Below are 23623 nucleotides of genomic sequence, written 5' to 3' on the forward strand. Positions count from 1 at the left end.
GATCTCAGATTTAGAAATTCTTTGAACTTTACCTTCTTTTCTTTTAACTGTCAATGCTTGACAAAGGTAAACATTAATGAATCCATTTTTAAATCAATAATTATATCATTTTTATTGCATTCACCTGTACACTGTCTCTATACCGGATTTAAAACTAAGTGAACTGAAAGAGACACAGTCAACCTTCATGCTCTTCATACACTTATGGCTTATGACAGGCGTTATTACAATACTGACACCTCAAATTACCCTTCATGACACAGTCCAGTACACATGTGCACATACAGTTCAGCTCTCTAGAAATTAAGTGGCTTGTTTTAAAGCGTACAAGTCCTGCTTTGCAGATTCTTACGCTTTTAAAATGGTTATGTTGCAAGATCTATAATCTAATACTATAGATATCTTGCATCTTTAGTCTGTTGAGAACAGAGCTGGAGACCTTCATTTGCATGTATGAATTTTAACCTACATTTGCGCACCAGCTTAAACAGAATTTCTAATGAAGCATACTAGACCAGCGACGGTTTTGACAACACGTATAAATATATATATATATATATATATATATATATATATATATATATATATATATATATATATATATATATATATATATATATACAAGGCCACACAATTTTATTTCAGTTCTAATTATATGGCTTTTTTACAGAACAAATAAATGTATGTCTATTAGCAGTTCTGAGTTTATCTTTATGTTCACTTTTTGTATCAGCTCTGTTTTTGTAAAAACATTTGTATGTGTGTTTGCGCGCGTCTGCTTGTAGATGTGCGAGTGCATGCATGTGCATATATGTGTATATATGTGTAAGCATAAGAGAGCAAGACAAATTGAGATAGATGGAAAAATCTAAAAAGAATGAAATTCTGTGTATATGAAAGAATCACAGACAGAGAGTGTGTTTATAAATGTATGTATGTTTATAAAGTTGTGTGTGTGTGTTTTTGTGATATATCGGGACACAAATTTGTATAATGACATGGGTATGGCATAGGTATTACAAGGAGAGGGTGACTTATGAGGACATTACCCCATGTCCCTATTTTTCAAAAGGCTTATAAAACATACAGAATGAGTTTTTTTGAGAAAGTAAAAATGTGCAGTTTCCTGTGATAGATAGGTTTAGGGGTAGGGGTAGTGTAGGGCAATAGAAAATACGATTTGTAGGCCTACGGTATAAAAACCATTACACCTATGGAATGTCACCACAATTCACAAAAACAAACGTGTGTGTGTGTGTGTGTGTGTGTGTGTGTGTGTGTGTGTGTGTGTGTGTGTGTGTGTGTGTGTGTGTGTGTGTGTGTGTGTGTGTGTCTGTGTGTGTGTTTCCACGGGTCAGCAGTGGTGGAAACCAAGGCTAATTTAACATCACCTTGCTCCTTTCTTCAGTCCATCCATTCATGTCTGTATCATTATCATCAGTAATCAGGAAAAGAGTTTGGGTTTTATGCTAAAGGATTTCTGAACAGACTGATTAAAGGTTGCAAAAACATTATTAATGTATTTAGAGCAGCATACACAATTGTTTATCATTCAGTCTTGAGACATCTGAGAAGATTCCTGCAGTCCGAGTGTTGCTTCAGCACCATGGACAGCGCCGTTTTATTGTAAAACTATTTTCATCGTAGTCAAGCAAAGCCTTTTGCGCATGCGCAATTCATTAATACGAATTGTATCATTCATTAAAAAAATAATCATTGTTAATAATAAAAAAAGATTGAGTAAATATGTGTACAATACAATATTTTATTAAGCGGAACATTATATAGGGACTTTTCTTTTTCCACAACTTACATCTGTGAGCATTGTCACTGAACACTAAATCAATCAAAGCTACTTATTATCCGGAATGTAGAACACACCATAATGTAAATATGTATTTTATAAATTAGATAGATGTCTAGCAAAAAGTTTTAAGACGTCTCCATTGGCTGATATATGTTTTTTTTTTTTTCTCATTAATAATCACTGTATAGCAGGTGGCCTACATTTGGCATATTTTAGTATGTTCAGCATCCAAACGACACATCATTGACAGCACAAAACAGGAATCTTCCATTCGTGCAAAAATGCTTTGGGGCCATAAAGCACTTCCGCAGCTCCACACCACACACCTCACTGGACGGAAGCCGAATCATTAAGGCTATACAAACACAAAATAAAGCACTGATAAATACACCTAGTTCGGGATTTGAAGTTCGTCTTCATCTTAAATATCTTCTCATTTATATAGTGGTCCAGGTAAATATCAGTTGCGAATTGTTTCCCTTCGATAAAATCCAATCGCGACTGGAAATCGCTGCGGCCAAAAAAGGCGGGAACTCCCTGTGGACGCGTCCATATGCAGTTTTGCTATGTTTCAGTTTTGTTCAAAGAACAGATTCTCATTTTTCCTCGGTCTCTTGAAAATATCACTCGCAGGAACACGTTTGCGAGTCAGTTATAGAGGAAAGACTAAAAATCCAGAGAACGTGGAGTATTTCCATCCGCCCATTAGATTCCCTCGTTCCAACTTGAGATGGACTCGATCCTCGCGCTCCACCATCAGTAGAACTCCGTTACTCGCCGCCTCCCGCGTGACATCCTGATCCCCAGCAAAAGCAGATATGACCGGGTACTCGTTCTGCATCAGGTTAACCTGAATAACAGAACACAGCGTAGTTTAGTCCTTTGAAAGCAGAGAATCGGCTTTCCACGAGGGGTTATGAATAACACACAGTGTGAGAAGTGAATTTGTGCTGCTCTGCTCACCTGTATGGTTTGTCTGTTGTAGACCTTGACCACATGAAAGCTGAAACTGTATATTCCTCTCCGTGGGGCGGTAAATACACTCGCTTTAAGGTCGAAGTGATTGCCAATGTTTACTAAGACCTGAAACAAATGCAACATGACGCGTTACAAATCAACTAGCAAATGAAAATCTGTGAATTGACATACTTTTAGCTCTGCGATTTTACACTGACACATACGGATCTTCGAGCGCAGTGTGGCAAGCTGCTTTAACATTTATTCCTCACAACCAACTGGTAAATATTTTTATTTAAAGATTTTTTTAATTGCTAGTAAATAGTCCAATAGTGATGCGTATCTCATTTTAGTTCCATTAGTATTCCAATAGCGAGAAATAACGTTTCATTGTTTCTGCAATGCATTTCCCCCATTGAATTCTATGGTGATCTGTGGTGAAGATATCAATTCATTTTCAACTATTGCAATTGTTGCTGGTCGATATTTCGGTTGTTCATGTATTCATTTAGGCTACCATTACTTTTTATGTGGCTATTTGTAACTAGTCAGCTACCAGTATCAGTTCCATTTGTATCAGTTTTATTTATTTATTTGCACTTATTTATGAAACACTAGTATCTATCCTAATGGTTACAAATACATTTATTATCTCGCTGCATTTTATTTACATGTTAAAACGGCTTGCCATAAGCGCAATGCAAACGCAAACATGTCGGGTCAGTTTTAATTACTACAGGTCTAATTTAATGACCGCGGGTCAGTTATTGTTAATCTAAACCCGTTCGCTTGTTGTTTATCTACGGGGTTAAATTTACCATATTTGACAGTAGGCTACAAGCGATTTGTTAATTTTATTTGTATTTATTTATTTTTGCAACTGAGCAATTTGTTGAATGGCGACTAGCCTATTAGCCATTGTACACATTATATCTGACCCACATTGCACACATTTAATTAAATAATGTTATTTATGGGAGATTTACAAAGGAGGTTTCCGTAGCTGAATTGGTTAAAACGTACATCATCAAATATGATAGAAACGTTTTTCACTTCGTGAAGTTTCTGGCTGAAATTCCTGAGCACAACCTTACATATGCAGTTCCTGTGATTACAAAGTCACCAACGGGACACCTGACCTGGTCAAAATAGATGGTCGTGGATGTGTTGCTCATCTCCGAAGGTTCGTGATTCGTCCCTCTGACGGCCGAAAAAGCCACTTTGGCGCTGCCGGAGCGCACAGATATCCCAAGCGAAGAGGTGACTCCTCCGTCAGAAGAGGGGTTAGAGTCGCACACCACCAGACACTTTCCCTCAAGAACGATGGGCTCCGTGTCATTCTGGCCCAAACAGAGCCCTATGCCACATCCCAGGAGAAAGGCGAGAGCCAGCATGGCAAAGGGTCCGGGACAGGCTGCTGGCACCATGATCGGAACAAGAATCCTGTGCAAACTGATCTAACCAGCAGCCCCTTGGAGGTTTGATGTGGCTCTATCACCTGGTCCAAACTAACCTCTCTCTCTCTCTCTCTTTCTCTATCTCTCTCACTTACTCTCTCTCTGTAACTCACCGTCACACACACTCCTTTTCCTTTCGTCTATGCGCATCAGCTTGAGGTGCTCAGAGTATTTGCACAGTGTTTCCTGAATGACAAAAAAAAAAAAAAACGATAAATCAGAACAAAAATATTTTCAAAGCAATACGAATAATAATTTCTCAGTACACCATATATCAATATCAGGCTTGACTATATTAAATTGCGCAACGATACGCAACATCTAATCTCGACTAAAAATACAAGGTCAAACAGCGTGTAGCTAACTTAACACATATTAACAAATAATAATAAAGTTTTTCAGTTATCTTTTTCCAGTGTAGTAAATATCACTCATATAATCATCAAACCTTTCCGATGAAATAAATAAATGAAAACAACAACAGTACCATGACATTTAATATCTATTTCTACTTAATGCTGTCATTGTGTTACCTGTTAAATCCATAGTTGGGTGTAATCTGTGTGCCTGCTCCTTCAGCTGTCTTGAGAAGGAGTGAAGCGCGCACCCAATAAGAGTGGAGAAAAGCAATTGCTCCTTCATCCTTTTTAGAGGGCGCTTCACGCCCATCCCTTCTTTTCAAGTACAGTAATAATTCTGGAACGTACGTTTCTGGACATAAAACTCTGACATGGTCAGAAAATTGGATTTAAGAGTTTGTTTGCAATATATATTTGCACAACCACAGCCAGATTTATTTTGGTGACATCTGTATTTTACACAGCAATGCAAATAACAAACATACAGTTTTTCATACAGGATTAGTAGAGCTGTTATGCATTTGAAGCTGATATTATATAGTTTAATATCAGGAAATAAATTGACATGCACGTTAGAAATATCAGCATCCAGGTGGAAAGCCTTGAAAGTCAGACAAAAATCTTGTGCTCCACCCTGTGGAGAAGAAGTGCAATGATCCTAAGTCTGGCCTCTCACAGAGTCAGATAATCTCTATAACCTGTGTTTGTGAGGTTTATTATTGTAAATAAACATTATGAAACATGATTGGTCTATTATAAATGTTTTAAAGTTCTAAAAGGGGGTTGTAACAGCGATGCCATAGAAGAACCATTTTTGGTTCCCCAAAGAACCTTGGAGTTTTTTTTTATTAGTTTGAAGAACATTAAAAGGCAGTGGCTATTTAAACTAAGTGCAAACAGCAATAGATGCTATTTACATGAATTAAAAATAGCATATTTTCTTAGCGATAGATGCTGTTTACACTAAATGAAAATATCAACACTGTAATGAATTGCTGTAAAAATTACAGCAATATTTTACAGCCGATGGCTGTATTTTAATAATACAGCATATTGCTGTAAATTGCAATGAATTCCTGGGGCGTGGCGGTTTGAATCAAATTTACAGAATATTGCTGTAAATTTCAAATATACAGAGGCATTATGGGATCTCCAACGGTCAAGATTCGAGTAGCAGCAAGAGGAGTGATTTACAACTGTGGTAAGTGACTTATTATTTCATTTCCCCCCTCAGTCTTTGGTAAATATGTATGTATTTACATTCGCGATTCATATTGGTAACCCCGGATTGACGCATCCTCCGTCCGCGGGGCGCGAAGCAGACTTGCGCGGGGTTTTCCTCAGCGCGGTCGCGGTAGGATCTCACACATTCCCCGGCGCTTTAGCATAGCGGCTATGGGCCGAAAATTAATCATTAGAAACAGTTGGAATTCACGAGAACTTCGTGTTCATCAGCGCACTTGGTCGTGATTATTTTATGGCGTAAATCACATTTGTACAGGCAGACAGTCATCTGTTAACGGGCCGAAACGAAAAAGCCTCGCGAGTCGCGACGCGATCAGGCCGCTCACGGAGGATGTGTCACGCAAAATGGTGCTGCTTCATGCTGTTAACGTAACCAATGTGATGCATTTGTGGACATTTTCTAACTTAAGGTAATGCAAACACTTTAACATCTCTGTTTGATATAAGTTTGCCTTGTATAGTTAATTTAATATTACCATTACCAAAACCAAATCTTTTTTTAACTTGAAATGAAATGTGCTATTTAACGTTACAGATATGAACAAACTGATCATCCTGTATCTTACTTGTCTTTTAGATGTACATTTTATATCTATTGAGGCCTTTAACACAACTACAACTAACTATTTGTTTCTCAACTAGATTAGACATTTATTTTTTAGGGTGAATGTTTTAGATGTCTCTCTATTTGACCCTGGCAAACAAATTAGTTAAATAAGGTGTTTAGATTAGTGGGACATCTAAAACTTTCTGGGAGGTAAGTATTCAGGACTGGAGTTCAGGACTGGCTAATACTGCTCAACCACATGGTATAATTTCAAAAACATGATTACATGCCTCAAAAGCTAAAACCAATCTGAATTCTTGACCCTTTAGGCACTTTGTAGGTATTTATCTGGAGAGAGGAACAAAGACGAAAGGAAAAGTGCCATCTAAAACAACAGGCCAGACAGTTCAGAAGAAACGGGTTGCGTTCAACCTACATGTTACCACTCTTCTGTGCAAAGTGATGGATTTTCAGTGACTGAAATGTAAGAAACACACACACACACCAAGGTCTATTTTTCCTTTTATTATATACTTTTATTATTCTATATCTGTATCTGACTGTATCTATCATCCCTCTATCTGTCACTGACTGTATCTGTCATCCCTCTATCAGTCTCTTAAAGTATTATGTTTTGTAATATATCTAATGTATTGTCCTCTTTGTTCCTTTCAATATTTCTAGCCTCTCTTTGCATCCTGGGATGGAACATCATCTGGAGCAGAATTGTTCTTTTTTGATTGCAAGTTTGTTGGACTTGTTGTTTGGCCATGTTGGTATGTTCATGAAGTGATAAAAGTGATCTGGGTTTTAAGAAATGTTTTTATATGACCCTGTTGGTCAAGTTATAGTTATAATTGTATTTCTTTGTGTGAAGGGCCATGATGGCCAATAAGTAATTTAAAAACATTTTCATGACAAAATTTTGTCCCTTTAAAAAATAAAATGATTTTCTAAATAAAAAATAAATTCAAAATAATACACCTTTTATGGCATTTTTTTATGTAAATTTGAAAGATATATTTATTACATTTTGACCGGTTTTTCAAGATTAAGAAGCCTCAAATATCTTTTTTTTGGGAGGGGGGTGAATTAAGTTATGCATTATACAACACTTTATGCAGTTAAAATTTGTTTAAAGCTTATGCAGTTAATAGATTAAATTTAAAATTCAGCTCCCATTGAGTGAGCAATAGCGAAAATATATTGTATACTGCATTTTACATATTCTACTTGACTAAACTACTTGAATGTGTGTATTTGCTATTTAAAGAAGTATGTTAAATGCAGTATACAATATATTTTTTTGTAAAAATGCAGAATACAAAATATATAAATTACTGTAAATTTTACAGTAAATATTGGCAGCAGGGTTGCTGCCAGTTACTGTAATTTTTACAGTAGTGTTTCTGTAATTTAATTTACAGAATTTTACTGTAATTGAGAATACAGTAAAATTCTGTAAATTAAATTACAGAAACACTACTGTAAAAATTACAGTAACTGGCTGGCAACCCTGCTGCCAGTATTTTACTGTAAAATTTACAGTAACTTTTTAACAGTGAATATATTCTATTTACACTGTGAAAATAGCAGCATTTTCTTAGCGATATGCTATTTACACTAGGTGAAAATAGTGATAGATTCTATTTACACCATGTAAAAGTATCAGTTCTTTGCAATAAGTGTAAATAGTAATTAGATGCTATATCTATACTTTATATTGGCAGATACTATTTGCACCTCAGTAGTTTTGTACATTAACAGGATGCAATAACATCATATAGTGTAAATGATTATATTTATTAAAATTATTAATTGGATGCTTCCTTATTGGGAGAGTAAAAACCCTCCCTACACCTTCCCCAAACCCTACCCAATAAACACTTTTTATATTATTAAACACTCGTTCACAGTTTATTTCCACTTTTAGAACATTATTTTCATTTTTATTAAAAATAATTGCGAACTCGGCAAGTGCAACTTAAAGGGTTAATTCACGCAAAAATGAAAATTCTGTCATTTATTACTCACCCTCATGCCATTCCACACCCATAAGATCTTTGTTAATTTTTGGAACACAAATTAAGATATTTTTGTTGAAATCCGATAGCTCCGTAAGGCCTACATAGGGAGCAATGACATTTCCTCTCTCAAGATCCATAAAGGTACTAAAAATATATCTAAATCAGTTCATGTAAGTACAGTGGTTCAATATTAAAATTATAAAGCGATGAGAATATTTTTGGTGTGGCAAAAAAAACAACAAAAAAAAAGACTTATATAGTGATGCCGGTTTCAAAACACTAGCTGCTTCAGGAAGCTTCAGAGCATAATGAATCAGTGTATCGAATCAGCTGTTCGGAGCGCCAAAGTCACATGATTTCAGCAGTTTGGCGGTTTGACACGCGATCTGAATCATGATTCGACACAGAAGAATCATAACGCTCCGAAGCTTCCTGAAGCATTGTTTTGAAATCGGCCATCACTATAAGTTGTTATTTTGTTTTTTTGGCACGCCAAAAATATTCTCGTTGCTTTATAATATTAATATTGAACCACTGTACTCACATGAACTGATTTAGATATGTTTTTAGAACCTTTATGGATCTTGAGAGAGGAAATGTCATTGCTGGCTATGCAGGCCTTACTGAGCCATCGGATTTCAACAAAAATATCTTAATTTGTGTTCCGGAGATTAACGAAGAAAGGTGTGAAAAGGCATGAGGGTGAATAATAAATGACAGAATTTTCATTTTTGGGTGAACTAACCCTTTAATTTAAGTTGCTTTACATTTTTCTAAAAGTAAGTAAAATTAAAGCAGTACCAAAGCTACAGCATGTGCTTTTGTTCTTCAATAACTTTGAATTTCATTACTGATGAAGAAAATTGAAAAATGAAACTCCTAAAATCAAGCAGAAATGCCAGAAATGATATTGAAAAGTTAAATGGATGGAAACAAAGCCTGTTAAAATGCATGTATATACGTATCGTCATTCTCTAGCCTCATTATGAAAAAAAAAAACCTTGTAATAAGCTATCAGTTCTGTGGTTTATATCTTTTAAAAACCTTTTCAGTGAAGCTATGGAGTTGCTGTAGAGTGTATAAAGTGCAATGTTGGGTTTGACAGGTCTGCTCAGTATGTGTTATGTCCACTGAACCCATTCTTAACCTCCCTAATTTATACTTTCCCTCACTCTTCAAAGTTGCTAATTGGAAATATTATGTAAGATGATTATGTCTGACAACTTCTAAAGAGTGAAATGGGTATACTGCTTTAATTCATAATCAAATGACTCAACATCTTTATATCTGAAGTAAATAAGCACTTCACAATGTAGTATTTTTTTCTTTCAGGATACGTGCGAGACAATCAGTACCATCCCAACCGTATTTTATCAACAATTCTGGCATATAAATAGCCAGAACAATGGTTACATATAAGCTGTTAGGTGAACTACTGAGAGATCATGCGTGTTCACTGGGCTGGTCATAGTCAACATCATCCTTCCTCACAGACTCTTCAGTCTTCATGCACATTTTTTGACAAGCATCACACTGTTGGTGCAGAGTGACAGGCTCTGTGGAGGTTGATGTTGAGTATCTGAGAGCAGTGGCTGACCTAGGGCCTGCAAAAGGGTGAGTAAAAGAAAGAACACATCAAATGTCAAGTTGGGTGGGCACTGGGCCTGTGTATCACAGGGCCCAGAGCTGTTCATGCCCCCAGAGAAGAGCTCTCCCCAACCACACGAAACCGTGAATTATTGTGAATGTTATATGACTATTTAATCTGACAGGCAGCAGACCGACATCACTCTTGAGATCGCCCAGTCTGCCATATACAAACATTCCCTTAGCTGTTTTCTGCTTTATTAAAATGTCAAGAAATATATTTTACAACCATTAACTAATAAGAAAAAGTACTTGTACTTGATCTATCTGTCTGTCTATTTATTTAGGTTTTATAGCTTCTGTTGCATAAATTAGGCCAAAAAGTTTTCAAACTTTTTAATGTCAAGGACCACTCGTGAAAGTAATATACTTTAATAATTTGATTATAGTACTTAAAATATTAAACATTATTTACTTATTTATATCTCTTTATATATATATAGCCTATAGACGGATATCGGACGCACGCGCGTTGCCACGGTTACGCGCCTGGCCCGAAGTGTTTGTTGAACGGGTCTGGTAGTAACTTTGTTGCATTTCAGATTGGCCAAGTAACAGTAACGATTCTTTTCTTCTACTGGTAACCAAAAATAGTAGGCTACTGGCTAGACAAAGTTTTAACTTGCTTGCTAATGTAATTTACTTGTTATTTATTTTGCTTGTTATCAGAAATAACCAGAACGTTTGTTTATGTTGTTGCCTTTTGTTATGTTGATATATATATAAAAAATAAATATAACTAAAATAAACATTCCCTAAAAGACACAAATAAAGACCTATTAGAATATATATATATATATATATATATATATATATATATATATATATATATATATATATATATATATATATATATATATATATATATATATATTTGTTTTATGTTGCAAGGAATGAGAGAATTAGATAATAGAAAACAGAGAGAATATTTTCTTTCTGTTAAAAACACATTCAGCATTTTTTTTTAAACTCTCAAATTGTTCCCGTACTATTCGCCTCCCAGGATTTTCACGGATCCTAGTTTGAAAATCTCTCGATTAGGCCGTTTCAAAACTACATTTCCGCTCCTGGCCTGTTGGGGGCAGTATTTCTACAGATTGTCACATCACCTGTTAGTAGGGAAAAAACAGTTGTAGCAACAGTGCAACAATTGTTTTTTTCAATTTTTTCTCCGAGATGACATGTTATAATTCTACGCTTAACTGTTTAATGTCCCTCCTAGTGTGTCGGACTGTACACATTAAAATAAAACAGACTCTGTGAGATGTGTCCTGTGTGTAGTGCGATTAAAGCGCCTAGCAGCGCGCTGACCTGGTTACCTTGACAGCGAGATGCCGGAAGAGCGAGACTGAACGGATAACAGATTAAGAGGCACTTAAACACGTTTCAGAAGAGATACAAATTATGTCTTCGCAAAGCGTGAAGACTCAGAAGCAAGATGCTGAGAACCACTCAATTATTAAATCAAAATCCATGTCCAGGTTGTTTGTTACTTTTGTTTGTTATTTCGCCCATCCCGGATTTAATGCCTCTGAACTCTGCTAGATCTTTTCAGTGTGTTTGTGTTCATTTTCTCAGCAGACAAACAAAAACGGCTGTACGACACCCGCCAGTCTACAGAATGACATCCAAACGCGGAGTAAAGACTTGTGAAAACTCCTTAGAAAGGCAAGTTTTGCGAGTATGGTAACTTTTTAGCCTTTTTTTTTTTTTTTTTTTTTTTTAAGCTTCACTGTGACTCTCTTGCTTGGATCTCTATCTATCTATCTATCTATCTATCTATCTATCTATCTATCTATCTATCTATCTATCTATCTATCTATCTATCTATCTATCTATCTATCTATCTATCTATCTATCTATCTATCTATCTAACATCTGTCTGTTATTCTTTCTGTCTTTATCTATCTATCTATCTATCTATCTATCTATCTATCTATCTATCTATCTATCTATCTATCTATCTATCTATCTATCTATCTATCTATCTATCTATCTATCTAACATCTGTCTGTTATTCTTTCTGTCTTTATCTATCTATCTATCTATCTATCTATCTATCTATCTATCTATCTATCTATCTATCTATCTATCTATCTATCTAACATCTGTCTGTTATTCTATCTATCTATCTATCTATCTATCTATCTATCTATCTATCTATCTATCTATCTATCTATCTATCTATCTATCGTTTATAATATCTTTAGTTATATGTTTAAACAAAAGGCTATCTATCTATCTATCTATCTATCTATCTATCTATCTATCTATCTATCTATCTATCTATCTATCTATCTATCTATCTATCTATCTATCTATCTATCTATCTATCTATCTATCTATCATCTGTCTGTCTGTGTAACATCTGTCTTATTCTTTCTTTCTATCTATCTGTCTATCTGTCATCTATCTGTCTGTCTATCTATGTATTGTTTGTCTGTTATTCTATCTATCTATCTATCTATCTATCTATCTATCTATCTATCTATCTATCTATCTATCTATCTATCTATCTATCTATCTATCTATCTATCTATCTATCTATCTATCTATCTATCTATCTATCTATCTATCTTTTGTTTTGTCTATTTTTTCAAATAGGATGCCACCAGAGATCATTCTCAAGATTCTCTCATACTTGGATGCTGGGTCTCTTTTCTGCATTAGTTTTGTCAACAAGCTCTTCCATGAACTGTCCAACAGCAAGTGAGTGATTTTGTTTTTCTTCAGACTATTTATTTTGTCTCTCTCATAGCAGAAAAATCTAAAGAATTTTCATCTAATTCTGATGTCCTTGCAGTTCGATGTGGTATCAGTTTTATATCCGTGAACATAGCAAAAAGAAGAAAGCCAACCAAGAAGACCATATGGCAGGTGTGCAGGAGAGGCCAAAGGGATACTGGAGAAACACATTCTTCAAAGAAATTGCCGGCCTGAATGTGAACAAGTGGAGAAAAAAACTTAAACGCATCGACCCTTATTCAGGACTGCCACATCATACAGAGGAAGTCTTAAGGTTTGAGATTGTGGCTTTTTTGCTTAGTTTATATGATTATTAACTAATTAAATGTGCTATCGATGATCTTAAAATCAGTGTCTCTTAAAATCACTTTTACATTTTTTGGTTATTTTATCCCTCATTTAAAGGGGTGGTTGATTATGATTTCAATTTTTTAACTTTAGTTAGTGTGTAATGTCGCTAACAGGTTGTTTGCACATAAAGTCTCAGCAGCAGCGCAAATGAGTCTGGAGGCAGGGAGTGATTTTTCTATATAGGAATCCTATCAAAAACTCAAAATTTGTATGTGTTGCATCGTTTATGGTTTTCCCAAATCGATGAAATCGAGAACCTAGAAGGTGTTTATATCGTTTTCATAACTTATACTGTTTTTTATAACTTATATCGTTTTTTAACTTTAAAAGTTGTCGCCTTTTAATAGCGTTTTGCATCTGCTGGTACTGAAATGAATATTGATACCTGCTTACCTTATTTGTTTTTGACTTGGTTAAATATTCACATTCTTCATGGTATCGTTTGCAGGGAAGAGAAGCTATTTTATCCCATTGAATGATAATTTGTGCTGCGTCCCAATTCGCCTACTTATACTACGTTCTAAAAGTATGTACTGTTTTTGTAAAGAAAAAGTACATACTTTTGAGTGTGTAGTAGAAGAGTGTGCAAGTTTTGGGACATACTACCTCGTCATAACTGCGTCTTTAACGGACGTTCTGTTGCTTAGTTACTCAACCTGTAACTGTTTAAACTACCCTGTCAATCATCTTGTCACAGTTAAAATCCTCCACATTGAATTAAATTTATTTTCCTACCGTTTCGGAGAGAAATGTAGTCGCACGTTGATCTGCCAGTCATGGGTCTTTCATGCAGAAAACTCTCCTCATCTTTGCATAATGATGCATTTAAAAGTTAATGACCAAACACATCGTTATAAAAGTTCACAATGCTGTTGCAGATGAAATATAATGTGGATAACATTTAATAAATATCTTTTTGTCAGGTTAGACACTGCTTATTAATCATTCAAGCCCCTTTATTTACCATCGTACCTCGCACATCCGCCATGTTTGTAGTTTTTAAACACTTTTTATTTGTATTTGTAGTTCTAATCGAATCCTCGTCCACAGCGCAATGTGTTATGGGCAATATTAGCCATTAGAAGTGTGCACGGATCTGCACTTCGAATTCTAACCGGAAAAAGTACACCATCCGGGTATCTTTGGAATACTCATTTCAACATACTACGGTTTGGGACATACTAATTCTTTTTTCGAATACTATTTAGGACGCATAGTATGCGAATTGGGACGCAGCATTGGTGTTTTCATTCCATTTAATATTCCGTTCACAATGTTGATCTGGTTACCATGAGAACAGTGTCACGTGCTCTTGCTTCAGCAATCATATGGTAGAAAATGTCCAAATAAATAAATGTTTAACAAGCTGACAGACGTCGATTCAACAACTTTTCTCCATCTCTTCCATTCTAATTTTCATTGCTTGCCCTCCACCGGTATTTCGCGCGTCACCAGAACCATGTGATTGCAAACAACCTATGAGCATAAAAAACCTCTGCAAAGTTACGATGCTCAAAGTTCAGTGCAAACGGAGATATTTTCTTTTAAAAAATTCTCTGTTTAAGGACTACAACAGACAGCTGGTAGGGACTATAACAAGCTTCTTCCGGGGTTAGTGACATCACTAACCCTAAAATTTACATAAACCCCGCACCCGAGAACACACAACAAAGGGGGTGAGGCCATGTTGGACTGCTTTAGAGAAGAGGAAGAGTTGTTGTAGCAGAGTGTTGTTACCATGCTGTCATTTTAACAAGTCAATGAATTGAATCACCTCCACAGCAACTACATACATTTATCCACTAACCGTTCAGAAACATCCAGTTTCATTCTAAAAGTTGTAACTTCTTCCTGAGTCTTTTCCTCAGTGTAAGACTGAACACCGTTACTGACAATTGTCATTTTGGCTGCGTGAGATTCTGCAGCTTTGTTGTTGTTGAGCAACTGAAGCGCGAGCTGTTAAAGCTCTGCCCTGATCTGGAAAGCGGGCCGGGAGCAGCAGCTCATTTGCATTTAAAGGGACACACACAAAAACAGCGTGTTTTTGCTCACACCCAAATAGGGGCAAATTTGACAAGCTATAATAAATGATCTGTGGGGTATTTTGAGCTGAAACTTCACAGACACATTCTGAGAACACCAAAGACTTATATTACATCTTGTGAAAGAGGCATTATTGGACCCCTTTAATAACAACAAGATCATTGGTTTGGCATGGTGACACATAATCTGAATGTTTCTATATATAAATAAACTACGTTTAGTTGTAGTTTCTAGTTTTGATTTCTTTCTTTCAAGTGTCTTTCTGTATATCCCTACATTTAGTAATATGCAACAAGACTTTGTATTCAAAATAACGTCTTTGTTGTGACCTACCTGATCTGTTGAAGATGGCATATTCCCCATCAAATATATGTCAAGGTGTGTTTTCCCTCCTGCAGTGTCTGGGCTTATTAAAGGTGAGTGTGAGAGTCAGCGTCTTAGATTTGCTCTGTGCTCCTGGGCGATGGGATACGGAAACACGCTTGATGATCTGCAGGCCGCGGCGTGCTGTTGTCTTAACCTCTGATTAGAGCTGCCGGGCCACTCAATTTTTCGACTCAAAGAGCGTGTGGCATACAGGGGGAGTGAAAATAATTGTGGTCCCCTCAGAAGGCTAGGTGAATTGTAAAAATAAATTGCTTGGCCCCTACCTCTTGCCCAGACAAATCCCCATAGGTTCCTCAGTTACAAAGACACTGGAGGATGAGATTTACTTCGGTAATAATCATCTCCACTGACTTTCAGACACAAACAACAGCTATTAATCTCTCTGGGACTCTGCTTGTGTCTTTGTTTTACAGCATTAATTGATATCATATGGTGCCAGTGCCCACACATGATGCATCATAAGTATTTCCCCAACCTAATGCCCTGTTTTTTTCAGAATTAATGTCATTCATTGCTTGTATCTTGCCAAACAAAATAATTTTAATCAGCTTAATCAGGTTAATGACAGAAATAAATAAATAATCAGTATTTTTGTTTGTTTCCCAGTTAACTGAAATATCTTTTAGTTTTCATATTTCAGCATTATCACAGTTTTGATTCTCAAGTAAACGTATCTTATTTTAAAGATCCTCAGGATACTTTTTACAGGAAAACTAGATACAGATTAACTATTATTATTATTATTATCTAAGCAGCTTTCTGTTTTATGATACTTTGGCTTTTTACCTTGGATTCTCCACTTTTTTTTAAATGCATTTTATTTTCTATTTAAAGTAAGCATCCTTAAAAAAGGAAACATTTACTTAAAATTGTAAATAGTATATATATTTAAATATTTCATTGATTGATTTTTTTACCTATTGGCTACATTTTTATTATTATTTTAAGCATAAACCTCACTAGACTTTATTAGATTTTTGCTTTATACTTGGCTTAACAAATTAATAATTAATATTAATAATATATTTAATTCAAAATAAAGTATCTGAAAACAACTTTATTTTTCAGTTTTCATATTTTAGTATTATAACATTTGCGTGTCTTGTTTTAGGGATGTTCATTTATTTATACCCATTGGCCACATTTTTATTATTATTTTGATCATAAACCTTGCTAAACTTCATTAGATTTTTGCTTTATACTGGCTTAACACATGTAATTAATAATAAACAATTAAAAATGTATTATCTCAAATAGAGCTTCATGATTCTGGATAAATCAAGAATCACATTTTTTTTTTTTTTTTTTTTTTTAAATAGAAATCACAATTCTCCCATGATTTTGAATGGACAACTACACAAAATAATATGTAATTAGAGGTAAAATGATAATTGCTGTAGTCTGTTTAAAAAATGTTTAATTAATTTGAATAAATATAAAAAATAGTTTGAATGAATAATTCAATGACTTGTTTGAAACAGAATCAGCATTTTTGAACAAATTTCTTGAATGAATGATTCAGTAACATATATTTGTCACTTTAACTGTCACTTTTTAACAGTCGATGTAATTGATACAATTTTATTTGGAGTCTCAAGTTACTTATGATGATTTACTCTATTTTGATCTCTTCTGTAGACATCAGTGTTTATATCTGAACTATAAACTTTTATCCTAGTACTTTGGTCATAATTGTAAGACAGAAATAATGATACTCAAAAGACGCTGTTTCACACCTATACATGACAGTTACTCTCTCTGGAACGGCGCCAGTGCAAACACAGATTTGAATGTTCCAGTATAATTTTGTGAAAAGGTTTAATAGATATAGCGAATCTTAGTCATTTAGGAATAAGATTGTGTGGGTGTTTAAATCGAGATCACGATCTTTTACCAATTAATCGTGCAGCTCTAATCTCAAAACAACATTATCTTTTAATTTTTTTTTTTTTTTTTTTGTAGTAAAAAAGTTTTTCAGTAAATCTTCAAGGGATGCTCAAGATATTTTTTTACAGGAAAACAAGTCAAATATACAGATTAAATGTTATTTTTGTAAGCTTAGCCATCTCTTTTATGTATTTTATCTATGTATGAGTTTTTATCTTGCATAATTCCCCACTTCTTCTACTTCAAAAAAGGCATTGCCCTTAAATGTTCTGAGAACAGAGGTGTCAGATGGGGTTTGTGTCATGTGTGTCTGGCAGGAGTCTGTGCATTACATGGGAGATCACAGTGACTGATGGGAGAGGACGGCGGAGCACCTTTGAGCAGTCTCATGCCTCCTTCAGCAGTACGGCTGTGTTTGTGTTCTGGGGCGCTGTCAGTTGGCCTCCTTTCAACCAGCTCACCTCGCTTGAGCTTCGTGGAGCGTCACGGGTACCCCTCGATTGTCCTGCTCCTTACAGGTGTGGTAGATGCCAAAAATACAAAGATACACCTTTTCTCTAACCTAAGTGAGTGATGTAGTTGCTTCCATCATCTGTCTTTCAGGCCGGGCTGGAAATCGGATATGTCCAAAATAAAGCTTCAAGGAGAACACAGAGAATTGTGTGTTGCAGACAAGATTGTCAAGATGCTATATGTTGGACAGGGCGTCACTTTGGGATTCTGGCAGGTATTTTCCAATTCTAGAATTGACACTGTACATTGTGGAATAAACATACATTTTTTTCAGTGGCTGCCAAACCACTTTTTTTTTTGATTCTGTTGCACAGGATGTTTTAAAATTTAGGATCTCTTAGAATCTTTTTTTTTTTTTTTTTTAAATAACACTTTAAATCCACAATGATTTAAAGCATTCATTTATTAAAAGGGATAGATTAAATTACTTTACATAATATTTCTATTTCTAAAAAAGGCTTTCCTTTTGAACTTTCTATTAATCAACAAAAGAAAAGAAAAAAGTTTCATAGTTTTCACACAAATATTAAGCAGCACAACCGTTTCCAGCATTCATAATAATAATAATAATAATAATAATAATAATAATAATAATAATAAATGTTTCCTGAACATCAAATCAACATATTTGAAGGATCTTTATTGAAGGATCATGTGACACTGAAGACTGGAGTAACGATGCTGAGAATTCAGGATTGCCAACACAGAAATAAATTATACTTTTAAATAAATGGAAAACAGATATTTTAAATTGTAACTATATTTCACAATATTACCGTTTTTACTGTATGTTTGATTGAACAAATGCAGCCTTTTTTCAAGCATAAGAGACTTCTTTCAAAAATCTCACCAAACGCCAAACTTTTGAATGGTAGTGTATGTAATTATTAAGTTGGCTTGAAAAAGCCAACTTACTGTTATGCTATTTTCTTCTGAGACTAAATTTTTTAACTCTACAAACTCCAAACTTGGGTCAGATCTTCAGACTGTTCTGACTTAGTGTGCTATATCTTTTCTAACTGATCGGACTTCCGGTTTTCCTAAAAAAGACTGTTAAAGCTCGGAAAAATCCCATTGACTTTCATTGACGGAATGTTCAAATGAGCCAAGACTTTCAAATTCCAACTGTCAAAATTCAAATTTAAACTACGGAAGCCCATTAGACTCAAAAACTCAATTAGACTCAACTGCCATTCTATGTACTATTTCTAATCCATTGAAACTCATTCAAACTCATAAACTCATCTAATCTATCTATCTATCTATCTATCTATCTATCTATCTATCTATCTATCTATCTATCTATCTATCTATCTATCTATCTATCTATCTATCTATCTATCTATCTATCTATCTATCTATGTAAATCTATCAAACTAAATCTATCAAACTAAATCTAGCAACACCCTATCAACCACCCCGAGTACCCTAGCAACCGCATAGCAACACCATAGCGACCACCCCGAGTACCTTAGCAACTGCATAGCAACACCGTAGCAACCACCCAGAGTACCCTAGCAACCACACAGAGCACCCTAGCACTCTATCAAAATTACTAAACTAAAACTGAAACTTTCAAACTGAAAACTTTTAAAACTGCTTCAAACTTTCTGGACCAGCTTTTTCAAGCCAACTTAAAGTGTGTCTCGACAAACTTTTTTATCTAGTTATTATTATTATTATTATTATTGTCAGTAGTAGCAGTATTAATAATAATATTTAATTGATAATGTTGATAATGCAACAACTCTGTCCTTCTTATACAGGACCAATGTGGAATTGCTTTTGTCATAGTGAACTTGCACAATCACAGGCTTGTGGAAAGAAGTCTTCATGCATCCGTTAGGTATTCCTTTATTTCCTCATTTGCCGTTTTGTCCAGGTATTTTTCTTCTTCTGTTTTTACAAAAGACTTGCATGGTCCCCCTTTAATGGCTTTGTCAAACCAAATGCTTAAATTCATCACAAAATTTAGTGTGTTTTTCAAATAACTGAATCGCTGTGGTCAATTTGTCTTTTCTTTCTCTTTTTTAATCACAGATGTGTCTGTGTGAGTCAGAACCTAAATGTCAGTTATGTATCACTGTCAGTATAGTTTGGTGGTGTAATAACTCCATCTTCTGGTGAATCACTGTGTACAGCCCTGAATCATCAGTTCTTATACTGTCTGAATTACTGCCTTACTGTCTCTATAGTCCTTAGTGTGAAAAGGTGCACTGACACCCAATTTGTTGTTAATTTCTTTCTTTTCCTTTCTTATCTCTCTTTCATACCGCTAGTCCATGTACAGCAACTGGAGTCAGTGCTTTGTTTGATGATGTGGACCCGGAGTATGGTCTCCATGGATACAGTGCTTACATTGAACTGCACAATACAGTGAGAGTCATCATGTCTGACCGCTTTTCCCAGCTGTTTTGCAGGAGAGGTAAATTGTGCTCTCTATAATATGAAAAAAAAAACAAAAGAGATCAAAGTCCAATTTGGTGATAAAAATAAATGAAAACCTTATAAGCACATGGTTGAGCAGTTGTCCAATTTTACACTGAGATGCCTTGACAGTTGACGATACTAGATGCTTGACAGTAGATGGTGCTAGATTCTCAGAAATACATCAATGTTGTCCTGCTCTAAGCAAAATTCAGATGTTTTTACCCTACTGAAGTATCAGAGTTTCAACGTGTACTAACACATTGTAGTAACACTGATGCTCACATAGTATTCTTTACAAATATTTCATAAATTATGAAAATATATGTATGAAAAAATGTTCACAATACTTTTCTTAGTGTAAATCACATATCACCCTAATATATCATTCACTGATGCTGTATATATTCATCCTAAAAGGTATTCAGAGAGTTGAAATACTCAAGATTCTTTGAACACATCAAAGAATCCTGAAAAAACACAACATTTTGAGCAGCAAAATTGATAAAAAAAAAAAAAAATGAAATGTTTCTTGAGCAGTAAATCAGCATATTAGAATGATTTCTGAAGGATCATGTGACACTGGAGTAATGGCTGCTGAAAGTTCAGCTTTGCCATCACAGGAATAAATTACATTATATATACAAAAATAATATATTTTGAGGCTGCATCCAAAAACTTAGGCAGCTGACTTGTTGCCTCGCTGCCTTATCAGGCACTGACTTTGTAGGCAGCGTTTGCACACATGGGTACCTCACGAAACTGATTTCGGACAGACTTCCGAATCAGCATAACGGTTTAATGACCTACATTAAAATAGAGTCAGCTTTGGTGATAAGCAAGTATTTATTAATATAAAATAATAATTTCTCGCTAGAAATGACATCAGTAGTGGAAAATGTTGGTCAAAAATGTACATTTACACACAAACTGACCGCCAACCGCAACTTTCAGACGCCATCTTTATATTTTTAGCTCAACTGTCACCGAATGGGAAGCACAGGATTGTGGGATATCAAATGCAGCGAAGCATACATCTATGCTGCCCTTAAAAAATCCATCAGATGAAGGTATCTCATGAGAAAGGAAGTTAAGCTAACATTGGATTCATGCCTTGATGCCTTCCTACATTGGAATGTGTTCTCCAAAGGCAGCCTTTTTAAAGGGATAGTTCACCCAGAAATGAAAATTATCCCATGATTTACTCAGCCTCAAGCCATCCTAGGAGTACTGTATATGTCTTTCTTCTCTCAGACGAACACAGTCAGAGATATATTGGCTCTACCAAGGTCTGTAATGGTAACGGGGGGTGTGTTTTGAAGCCCCAAAAAATGCATCCATATATCAGAAAAGTAATCCACATGGCTCCAGGGGGTTAATAAAGGCCTTCTGAAGTGAAGTGATGGGTTTTTTTAAGAAAAATATCCATATTTAAAACTTTAATAACTAGCTTCCGGCAGACAGCCGTACGCATCCATTTGAGGCATAGAGTAACCCCTGACCCAAGCATGATGCAATGATGAACAGCGAAGAGAATAGAGCAAAACAAAACACAGATCACGAATTTGAAGTCTAAAACGAGAAATGTATCTCTTTATAATAAGAATATATATAATTTTATATAATATATAATTTATATATTATATAATTTATTATATTATATCTAATTTATATATATATATACTTTATAATAATATATATATAAGAAATATATCTCTTTCAATATAACAGAAGCCCTATTTGTTTAAACCGCGAAAGGCATCTAAGCTTACAATACTGCTGAATTCTGCGTCATGCATTGCGTCACGGAGTCGACTTGCGCAGTATGCGATCTGTCGCCTGGTGGAAGCTATTTTAATTTAAAGCTTTAAATATGTTTTTTCTTTTTGTTTTTTTTTTACAAAAAAACATTGCTTCGCTTCAGAAGGCCTTTATTAACCCACTGGAGCTGTATGGATTATATTTTTGATGGATAGATGTGGCTCCAAAATAGGCCTCCCGTTCACTACCATTATAAAGCAAAGAATATTTTTAAATATATAATACCGTAGTGCATAATTTCTCTTTTTCACTCTCCAGATCAGATTTCTAATGGTTATCTTCCACTGGAAGTGATCAGTGAGAATAACAGATCCCTAAATACTCAATTGGTTGGACCTGTCAGCTTGCCTTGGAGGACTGAAGCTTTACATGGAACTATCAAGGTACAGTATCCCCACACTATTTTATTCACAGTACTTTACTTCAGAACTTTTGTAAGGGCTTAAAGTTTTTCATGGTCTAATTTTTGTCTCCAGGATTGTTGCATGATCAACCTCACTGTATGGGATGAAGCCAAGCAGCCTTTTTGGTGTGTCAGTGCTCCTGTTGTCATGACAAAAGCAAATCAGGACACGGTATCATACGATTTTGGTGGCGAGAGATTCTCCATTCTATACCAAGACTCAGAGGGAAGGGTGGAGATGAGGCTGAAGCAGATGGAGTATAAGGAACAGTATTTTGTGGTTAATCTAGTGATTTACATTTCTGTCGCCAAAGTGAATAAGCACTTTGGGAGAGATTATTGAAGCCTTCACGTGCCATTTCTGTTTACATTAAGACCGTTATAATATATTTGACTTAAGAGCAAGCAGGGCAGCTGCAAATTAGTCAGTAACTTATGGCAAGATTAAACTCCTGTCATAATTATAGTGCTTAGCTTTTCAGGTTATTTTTTTTGACTGAATGTTTCTATACACTTTATTATCACCAAACATTTTAATCCACATTTTCACATATCATTAGATTTTAAGGATATAAAATCAGCCTGTCACAAAAAGAGGGATTTTCATGTTAAGTTAGATAAAATCTAAATAAAATAAAAAAAAAGAAAAGAAAGAAAAAAACTTGCATGGAATCAAGAGCTAAAGAATAAAAACGGACCTTTAAGCTGGATTTAAAAGTGCCAGTGTGAGCAGGGAAGCCGTTCCAGAACATGGGGGCAGCAACTGAAAAATCTCCCTTACAGCATGAATGGGACAGAAGGAATTTGATTGCATGACCTGGGGCAGAGTATTATGCAAGCTTGTTTTCGCCACAGAATAAAAAAAGGTAATTGTGACATTTTATGACTTTTTTTCTTGAAATGGCAAGGTTATATCTTACACTTCTGACTTTTTTCTCAGAATTCGGACTTTATATCTTGCAATTCTGAGAAAAAAGTCAGAATTATGAGGGTAAAAGTT

At 35.1% G+C, this 23623-nt stretch overlaps 2 protein-coding genes across 2 annotated transcripts; one reads left to right on the forward strand and one right to left on the reverse strand.

The window, feature by feature from the left end:
* Positions 1 to 2459: 2459 nt before the first annotated feature.
* cbln2b (cerebellin 2b precursor) lies at positions 2460 to 4191 on the reverse strand. Its single transcript, XM_067378294.1, has 3 exons — positions 3904 to 4191; positions 2771 to 2890; positions 2460 to 2657 (listed from the first exon to the last, which is right to left on the reverse strand). Exons 1-3 carry the CDS (start codon positions 4189 to 4191, stop codon positions 2460 to 2462), a joined length of 606 nt encoding a protein of 201 aa, XP_067234395.1.
* Positions 4192 to 11450: 7259 nt separating this feature from the next.
* fbxo15 (F-box protein 15) lies at positions 11451 to 22966 on the forward strand. Its single transcript, XM_067378667.1, has 10 exons — positions 11451 to 11527; positions 11625 to 11714; positions 12651 to 12755; positions 12850 to 13065; positions 17777 to 17977; positions 18063 to 18186; positions 19739 to 19818; positions 20252 to 20397; positions 22479 to 22603; positions 22697 to 22966. Exons 1-10 carry the CDS (start codon positions 11451 to 11453, stop codon positions 22964 to 22966), a joined length of 1434 nt encoding a protein of 477 aa, XP_067234768.1.
* Positions 22967 to 23623: the final 657 nt, after the last annotated feature.

Source organism: Chanodichthys erythropterus, chromosome 23, assembly GCF_024489055.1.
Source record: "Chanodichthys erythropterus isolate Z2021 chromosome 23, ASM2448905v1, whole genome shotgun sequence".
In the NCBI taxonomy this organism is placed as follows: Eukaryota; Metazoa; Chordata; class Actinopteri; order Cypriniformes; family Xenocyprididae; genus Chanodichthys; species Chanodichthys erythropterus.

Bases quoted from the DNA above. Each gene is read 5' to 3' on its own strand.
- cbln2b (XM_067378294.1), bottom strand. From the start codon at position 4,191: ATGGTGCCAGCAGCCTGTCCCGGACCCTTTGCCATGCTGGCTCTCGCC. The intron at 2,891-3,903 runs GTCAGGTGTCCC...CATTTGTTTCAG, and splicing joins CGACCATCTATTTTGACCAG to GTCTTAGTAAACATTGGCAA. The intron at 2,658-2,770 runs GTGAGCAGAGCA...TCTGTTATTCAG, and splicing joins ACAACAGACAAACCATACAG to GTTAACCTGATGCAGAACGA.
- fbxo15 (XM_067378667.1), top strand. From the start codon at position 11,451: ATGTCTTCGCAAAGCGTGAAGACTCAGAAGCAAGATGCTGAGAACCAC. The intron at 11,528-11,624 runs GTTGTTTGTTAC...TCATTTTCTCAG, and splicing joins AAATCAAAATCCATGTCCAG to CAGACAAACAAAAACGGCTG. The intron at 13,066-17,776 runs GTTTGAGATTGT...TGTGTCTGGCAG, and splicing joins CATACAGAGGAAGTCTTAAG to GAGTCTGTGCATTACATGGG.